Genomic DNA, 8,375 nt, shown 5'->3' with positions numbered 1-8,375 from the left:
CACTGAAATCCAGTGAGGGGAAAACTAAATATATCGTTTTAATGAAAGATTAACTGTCTTCGTGGGGTTAAAATCAAGAAGCAACGATTGAAAGGTCGACTTCTCTGAAATCTGTGGTTTAAAGCCCTGACTTGGAAACCTTAAAAGTGATCTTTTCCTCTGTGCCCCGTTTTGTAAACACACATATAGGTTTGACTAGTATCTATAAAAAATTACACAATTTGATACCTAATATTGGGCACATGGGGATCCTGGAAGTACAACGCCGCAGCGTCTTTTGCTGCAATCACGTGATCAATCGCGTTTCCAGTCACATGACCGGAAGCAAAAATGAGCGGTTTACGAAAATATTGTGATGGAACGCACTTCGGTTTTAACGTTTAATCGCCCATAATTACAAATCGGCATCCAATTTAACTTTAAATCGCCACTATTGTGAATGAACAGCAATGAGGCGTGAAACTAAAGAAGAAGAACGAACCCCGGTGAGGACAAACAACGAGCAGCTAGCTGGCTGCTTACTGTCCGAATTGTTTTCACAGCTGATATCTCGTCAAACATCTAATTATAAGGAATTTGATCATAATGAGCGCAATTCAGGATGCGGGTACAGCAGTTCCAATGACCCCGGGTCTTGCAAAAACAGTTAATATAGTGGTAATTAATATAACAGCCGTCATCTTCAGTGCCGTTATCACTTCAGTCACAGTAGGTCTAGCATATTTATGGACTAACACAGTCGACCTTATAACTTTTAGCCTTACAAAGTGAGCATGTTATCCTGACAAGATAAAGATAGAGACGGAAAAAATATATATTCTTTTTGCATCGTAAAGCTTAATGACCCTTAAGTTGTCCCCCGGTTCCCATGGTAGCTGAAGTAAACAATTTGTTTCCTGGGCTTTACAGTTGGTGGGCGCCGGGATGGCCAGTTAATGTAAGATCATGTCTACCATAATGGATGATTCGTGCCAGGATTTTGTGGAAGTCTGCTCTAAGCTGCTGAAACCAGCCCGAAAGAAACAGGGTGAGCCTCGACCGCAAAGGAAAGCAGAGAAGCAGCCACCTCGTCTGTCTGGTGATGCCAAGGGAAAGAGGAAACACAATAAAGATGGCAACTCTGGCCCCAGAGGTGCTGGTGCCCAGCCAGTTGGTGCACCCGCAGAGGCAATCCCGGGGGTCGTTAGTGGATTAAAATCCGAAGAGGCCAGCAGAGTGGAGGGAGGATGGACCGCAAAGGACAAAGTGTTGCAAAGAATGCAGGAGTTCAAGAGGACCAGTCCACAGAAAATGGTTCACACGAACAACAATCCCACCCTTGATGTGCCCCCTCCAACACTGATGAAGCATAAAGGTGAGTTAACATGTTTGGGAGAGACAGCTAGGTAGGAAATAGGTGAGATGACGCGCATTAAGGAGCATTGTCAATATGGTTAGGTGGTAATTAAATAAAAAGAAGAGGCTTTGTGAGCATTGTACTAAATTGCCTTAACATTTACGTCTACTGTTCTCAGGTAGCCCCGAGCCCTTCAGCTCCAACGGTCCCCTGGAGCCGGAGGACAGCGATGAGGCACTGGCCCTGCAGTTGCAAGAGGAGCTGGACAGAGAAGCAGTGCGAGCCCAGGCGGGTGATTTGATGGATGGAGGTCTCTTCTTCTGTCATATCTGCAACAAAGAGCTGACGCACATGACTCCTGCGGGGAGGACACAGCACGTGAACAGGTGCGCACCACATTTCTTGTGTTTACTGCAAGGACCTTGAATACAAGGTGGACGCAAGCAGAAAACTTCAGGACACAACCAAATACTGGTTTGTTTGCGAAGAACTTTGGCAGTAGATGATTTTTTTGGGGATTGGGATTTTTAAAAGGAAAAACTGAAAAATTCAGAGGTATTTTCTTTACAGTTGGAATGAAATCTTAACTGTAGTTCGCACAGAACGAGAATGATCTCGATTGCAGGTGTTTGGATGAAAGCGAAGGAAGTGCTTCAGTGCCTCCTCTGCCTTCGTCTTCTGCTGTCCCCAATTGTCCCATCTGTGGGAAGAGGTTTAAGTCCCCCAAGAGTCATTCGGCCCACCTGAAGCGCTGCTCCTCGGACATGGGCGTCTCCCCAGCTGAGCTGCTTCAGGCTCTGCACAGACAAGCTGAGGAGAGACAGAATGCACACGCGCTGTGAGTCCCATTTTGTCACGGTTATTGTCAGTAAAACACGTAACGTTTCTCTGAAATATTGTCTCAACTATCACATTGTCAACATCAGCAGTCAAGTCGCTTTATTCGATCAAACCTCCGCATCACTTTTTTTTAAATCTGTAGCGCAGAGACTGTACCCACAAAGAGAAAAGGTTCGTCCAGGACGGGTGTCCGAGCAAAGAAGCCCAGAAAAAAGGCTGAAGTTTTGGATGAGAAAACCATGGTGGCCTTGGCCCTGTCCTCCTCCCTGTATGAACAGGAGAGGGAGGCAGAGAGAGCGTTGCAGCCAGAGCCCGCGGCCTCTCGCACCTCCATCCCAGCGCTAACGTGGATGTCGGACACAGGTACTGCCAACTGCTTCACCGTGAAGGTGTGCGTGATCTCCAGCTGCGTCTCCTCTCCCTTCTCTGCGCAGGTAAGGGAAAGAAGAAAAAGCGGGCGCTACCTCGACCACCTCCGCTGCTTCTAGTTCAGGATGTGGAGGCGGCTCTGACCAGACTACAGGAGCGGGCGTCTGCCCTGCTCCTCTGCAATCGGCCGCCCTCGCCCCCGACCCCACCACGCTGCCCCAGCAGCCTTCCTGGGTGGAGCGGTGCAGCCCCCCTCTGGCAGAGGAGCTCGCTGCTGGAAGACCCCGCCCACCAGTCGGACCTCTACACCCACGATCTCAGGGGATTCTTCACGATCTCGGACGCTGCAACAGTGAGAAGCGTTCAGAATTCCTTTCAAGTAGATTGATTTATTTATGTGTTAAAAGCCACCGCAGGACTGTTGTTTTATCATTATTAAAATACTAAAAACGAGTGTGTCGACAACATTAACTGCTGGATTACTGTAAGACATTAAGTCACAGGCGGATGAAATGTTTGAATTTAGTTACATTGCCTGGTTTCTGTTCATATAAATGTGAAAATAATCAGTCTTCCAATGAACAATTAGCTTAAATGTTTCACATTCTAAAGCATTTAAATCATATCTTATTTCTCTAGATCAGCCCAGTCCCTTCCAGCAGTATCACATCTGCATCTTCTGACTGTCCCGCTCAAGAACGAGTCCCTGCCGTCACAACCGAGGAATCCATCCTTCCACCGTCGCCGACGGCTGCTGCCTCCATGGCAACGGAGGAGCTGCCAGTCAGCACTCAAGTGTTTCGAGACTTGATGGAGCTGGCTGAAGACTGCATAGTCCTCAGCCAGTCGAGTCACTCAGCTTCATGCTCTGATAGAGGTGACACACACACTCTCACACACACACACACACACACACACACTGCATTAATTTACAGATTGCTAATTTGGCCACATTATAGAGTCTATAAACACAATCTGAGTTTAATTTAGAGAAGGTATGTGTTATTTTAAACAGAAAGATACATGAATAGCTCACAATCACCTGTTTAGAAAATAGTTTTATTATATTTTTACCCTCTAAAAAACAATCCTTTCTATCTTCAGATTTCTTTTTTTACCTATTACAAAGTGAGATTTCTTTTGACTGTTTTCTACTGTAACTGTATTCTTTATTTAAACCCAGACGTGCGCCCTGCTGTCCTAGTTCCATATCATGAGATTTCATGGTCTTTGTTCCCACAGATGTTCAGAACACAAGCCTTGTTCCAAGTGGGTTTGTTCAGGAAGAGCCAGAGGACCAGGCTGACCTCTGCACCAGTGACTTCCCACACACAAATTCAGCAGCGAACCAAACCAGGAGACAAACCGGCCAGCTCAGAGGACAGGACCATTCAGGAAGCCTCAGATCAGTAGGAGCAATCGTTGCTACTCTAATACTGACATATGTGTCCTCATTATAGTTGATTCAATCAAACCAAGTGTAATTTAACTCTTTAGGTGGCTTTCTCATGCCTAAGTTCAGACCTGGGCAGCATGGTTAACAATCCTCAGCTCAGTGATGTGCAGCTCCAGGTGGACTCTGGTGACGTCTACTTTGCGCATTCCTTTATGTTGTACGCACGCTGCCCCCTGCTGGTAGAGATGGTAAATAACACCACGACAGAAATGTCATTGCATCCTGTTTCTCTGTACTCTAACCTGTGTCCCTCCTCGACTCTACACAGGTTCATGAAAATGGCTTTGGTGTGCAGGAGGAAGGAATGCCTGCAGCCCAGAGGATTTTAATTAGTGACATCCCGGGACAGGCAGTGTTTGCTTTGTTGCAATACCTTTACACAGCTCACTTCTCCATCCCTCCATCATTGCGCCTCCATGTGCTGGAGCTTGCATCCAGGTTAGATCACCTTTGTTGCCGCCTTTTGTTTCTCAGGTTGCCTCAGTTACCACAAACTGATTTGTCTTTTTTTTCCTGGTTTCGTGTAAAGATTTGACTTAAAGCAGCTGGCGCAGCTTTGTGAGCTTACCCAAGAGGAAGCAGCGAGTCAGGGACATGATGAAGACACCGCGAACAGGGAAAATGCTGACAGCCAGAAAGACGAGGCCTTCTCGGACCTGCTCCGCTCCATGTGGAACGAGGAGGATGAGGACATTGAGGCTGCTGCTGGAGATAAAGGACACGATAGAGAGAAATCAGCAGAGGAAGATAAGGATTTTACAGCGGGTGACGGGGAGATTTGTGAGGAGAGAGTGAACGAGAAAGAGCTGGAGGAAATCTATGAGTTTGCTGCCACGCAGAGAAAAAAAGACGAGGAGAGTGACAACGAGCCTGAGCAGGAGCAGAGTGGAGAGGAGTCTACAAACCTGTCCATAGCTAAAGAATCAACATGCCATGACGTCACAAATGCAAATCGAGTCCTGGGGTTGGACCCCGATCTAGACCGCAGCTACAGCAGCCTCTTTTCAGACTCTTTGGGGAACTGTCAGGAAGGAGACCTCCCGTCCTCATCCTGCTCTGTTCAGATCCCTCAAACTCCAAATGCTAAAGTGTTTCCTAAATTATCACCTGATCCGCCGGGCAGAAACTTACTTCAGTCGTCAGCGAGCGTTGCTGACGACCTGTCCCTCAGCGCCCCCCCTGCTACGTCGACCCTCCCCGTCCCAGGCGAATCCCCTGGTCAACAGCGTGACTGTGAGCCTGAAGGTTTCCTTCCAAAGCACAAAAGTCAGAGTCGCTGTGGTTTGAGCATTGATCTTTCTCCTGATCAACAGCAGAAAAAGAAGGAACCCGAGCTCATTGTTCTGTCTGACTCCAGCAGTCCTTCCCCAGATTCTCCTCTTCCTCACTACACCCAGATCAGACCGTATCCTAGCAAATCCAATATGGGTTTCAAAAAACTCGCCGGCGCCGAGTGTAGTCCCGATTGTCCGACTGCAGACCAGAGTCCGCTGGACTGCTCTCCTGAGCTGTCCTGGCTAATCCCATCCACCCCAGTCCAACACAGTAAAAGCACCTCTAGCAGCTCCACTCAGACCAGGAGCAGCATTTTCAGGATGCAGCTGTTCCCAAAAAGCGACACTTCGGCTCCGTTTTTCTCTTCTCCCGATTCGGCGGGAGCGTTTACTCGCATTTGTTCAGTAGAGGGCGATGTTCTCGAGGTAAATCCGGAGAGATCGGCCCCCCACAGCAGCACCCCACTGCACCCCGAGATCCAGAAGCATCCAGCTCCTCCTGGCAGCTCCATGCGGCGCTGCAGCTTTGATACGCAGAGGAGGACGGAGGAGGAGCCGGCAGACAGGACAGAGCAGGCCAGTTTTCATCTTTCACAGGGACAGCTAGCAGAGGTCGGCGCACCAGAAAGCCCAAAAAGTGATGTAACAGGAAGTGGAACAATAGAGAAGGGAGAAAGAGAAGAAGCTGCCCCCTCATGCTTTCTCATTGATATGGACGAGCCCCCGATGGCGTTTAATGACTCCTGGGGTCTCAACGATGCTAACCCAGGCTGCTTCAGTCTGCGGCTGGAAGACAGTAGAGACAGCAGTCGGCAGGAGCCTCCTCGGGAACCGCAGGATGCAGGTTCAGGCTCCGGCCGTCGGCTCCCGCCACCCAGTCCTGATGCGGGTTCATCCCCCTCCGAGGCCCACTGCTCCCAACCAGCCCCCGACATACAGGCTCAGACGGTCTCTTCACCACAAGCATCCTCCAGGTCTCCACCCCAGCTCAGCACCAGTCTCCTGGACCCAAACACATGGGACAGATGGGAGGAGGAGGAGGAGGAGGAGGAGGAGGAGGAGGAGGTTCTTCCTCTCTCTCAAAGAATCAACCCTTCTGCGCGACTCCAAACGCCCGGTAGGCACTGCTCACGTTTCCACACAGCAACAGAAATCAGCACGCTGTGAATAACCTTTCAATGACCCGGGGGTGTTTAGTGAGGCAGAGTAAAACTGGGATAGACGGAGAAAGAGGAACGGTTGGAATCTGAGGAACGGATGGCGCGTGAGCCGTCTTTTAAATAAAGTGGAAGCAGCGTGGACAGAATTCCAGAGGGTCGGGGCCGAGCCACGGAGGCCTCTGTTTGCTAGAGCCACCTCCACGCTTCACTTTCCTGAGGCTCCGATGCTTAAACACCCCTTAAACACACCTCAGGGCAGGATGACGACAAATAAAATTGTGTATATTCGTGTTTCTAAAGAAAAGCCTGCATTTAAAGAACGTATCTGGGCTGCGTTTCTCGGTAGTTTCTCGCCAGAAGAGGCGGCGCGCCTTGGTGCCCATCACACCCATGCCCCACTACTCTGACATGGACACGCCAGAGCTCAAGAACAAGCTCAACAGGTCAGTTTGCTCTCGTTTTTATCCCCACGCTGTCGGGATGACCTCACCCTGGCCGGGGAGGCGACGTCAGACAAACCGCTCTCTGCTCCGCGCAGGTTCGGCGTCCGGCCTTTACCGAAGCGCCAGATGATCCTCAAACTGAAGGAGATCCACCAGTACACCCACCAGCTGGTCGGCTCTGACTCTGAGGACGAGGCCCCACCTGGGAGCTGCGCAACGGGGATGAGGCCCTCTTCGGTTGCCACTGGCAACAGGCAGCATTCCTGCTCACAGCCTGTAAAGTTTAAGGAACCCACTATTCCTCCATCCACCTCCCCTCTGGAACCCAGCTGTGAGGATCAGGTAGAGCTTCTTTCTGCCTCACAGGGATCCAACACCTCCTCAACTGCTGCCAGTGACGAGTCTGAACGGTACCGTGTTTAATTGTTGCTTTTAAAATGATTTATTCCGATGGCTCAGTCAATGTGCAGGTGTTGGCTAAAGAATCATCATTCAAACACACTAAATAGGCAGCAAATTCAAATTTATGAACCAAGTATGAGCGAGCAATCAGGATCCAGGAAGCGGGGCGGAATTTGTAGATCTAATAGCATAAATGGGGCGGTTTTAACCCTTTTAACATTCATCCTCTCTCACAGGTCCAACCCGGAGCTGGTCCCCTCCTCCGATGGGGACTCGGACTCCGACTGCGGGATCTCTGCCTCCCAGGCTACGTCGCGCCTGCAGGATCGCCTCCAGGCGGTGCGCTCCTTGATCCTGTCCGACCCCGACCTCTACGCTCAGATCCTGGAGTACCGGCCTCTCGTTCTGTCCCAGTTCCAGGGACGACTAAAAGCAGCCGGGATCCGTCTGGGTATCTCCAAGCTGGCAGATTACCTGGACTCCCAGTGCATCACGTTCACCACGGCCAAACCAGGTCAGCCTGCGGCCCGGCGCCGGCGGGCCAAGAGGACGGGTAAGAGGCCGGCGCCAGCGGGGGAAAACGGGCCGAGGAGGAAAAAAGGAGTTCCAGCCACAGGTTAAAGGTTGACGAACCTGCCGTTACTACCAGTTTACCTGAAGGGGACCTGCTGTTTTACCATTTTAAATGAGGGCGGACGGGTTATTTTATTATTATTTGAATATTCTGATCGGAATTGAGTTTTTTATGGTGAACTTTTATGAAGAAAATAAAAAATGTCAATGTTGTGAATTTGACACTGGGTTATCTGGTGTGGGTGACGGTGTGTTAACCATTAACCCGGTCTCTCGCTGTACTTTCACTTTTACACAAAATACCCAAATGTAGCTTTTTTTGAATAGGTATTTACTGGATTTTAAAAAAAAAAAAAACTCTCAGGAACCCGACGGAGCACAACAGACCCCCAAAGGCGGAACAGAGCCGAGGTGAAGAACCAGTTCCTCCGCGCTGTTTTTACGCGTCAGGATTTGACAAACGCCGCCGTTTCATCGTTCCTAAAGGTGCAGGTGTGTTGGAGTGGGAAAAGAATTCTTCAC

At 49.7% G+C, this 8,375-nt stretch overlaps 1 protein-coding gene across 2 annotated transcripts; it reads left to right on the top strand.

Annotated features, from left to right (window-relative positions):
- Positions 1 to 192: 192 nt before the first annotated feature.
- Positions 193 to 8,075, top strand: slx4 (SLX4 structure-specific endonuclease subunit homolog (S. cerevisiae)). Of its 2 annotated transcripts, none has more exons than XM_057036207.1 (14): positions 193 to 485; positions 910 to 1,354; positions 1,515 to 1,722; positions 1,962 to 2,174; positions 2,319 to 2,539; positions 2,611 to 2,924; positions 3,185 to 3,422; positions 3,788 to 3,954; positions 4,043 to 4,189; positions 4,270 to 4,439; positions 4,531 to 6,392; positions 6,782 to 6,878; positions 6,974 to 7,288; positions 7,517 to 8,075. In XM_057036207.1, the coding sequence occupies exons 2-14, from the start codon at positions 946 to 948 to the stop codon at positions 7,899 to 7,901; spliced, it is 4,746 nt and encodes a 1,581-aa protein (XP_056892187.1). In that variant the 5' UTR covers positions 193 to 485; positions 910 to 945; the 3' UTR covers positions 7,902 to 8,075. The 2 variants fall into 2 exon arrangements, with proteins under 2 accessions (XP_056892187.1, XP_056892188.1); XM_057036208.1 differs by having other exon boundaries at positions 199 to 485; positions 2,611 to 2,897.
- The last annotated feature ends 300 nt before the right edge of the window (positions 8,076 to 8,375 follow it).

This window comes from Takifugu flavidus, chromosome 6, assembly GCF_003711565.1.
Source record: "Takifugu flavidus isolate HTHZ2018 chromosome 6, ASM371156v2, whole genome shotgun sequence".
NCBI lineage: Eukaryota > Metazoa > Chordata > Actinopteri > Tetraodontiformes > Tetraodontidae > Takifugu > Takifugu flavidus.
Note: the sequence above shows the minus strand (reverse complement) of the source record. Positions and strands in the feature narration are given on the sequence as shown.

Bases quoted from the DNA above. Each gene is read 5' to 3' on its own strand.
- slx4 (XM_057036207.1), top strand. From the start codon at position 946: ATGTCTACCATAATGGATGATTCGTGCCAGGATTTTGTGGAAGTCTGC. The intron at 1,723-1,961 runs GTGCGCACCACA...TCTCGATTGCAG, and splicing joins AGGACACAGCACGTGAACAG to GTGTTTGGATGAAAGCGAAG. The intron at 2,175-2,318 runs GTGAGTCCCATT...TTAAATCTGTAG, and splicing joins AGACAGAATGCACACGCGCT to CGCAGAGACTGTACCCACAA.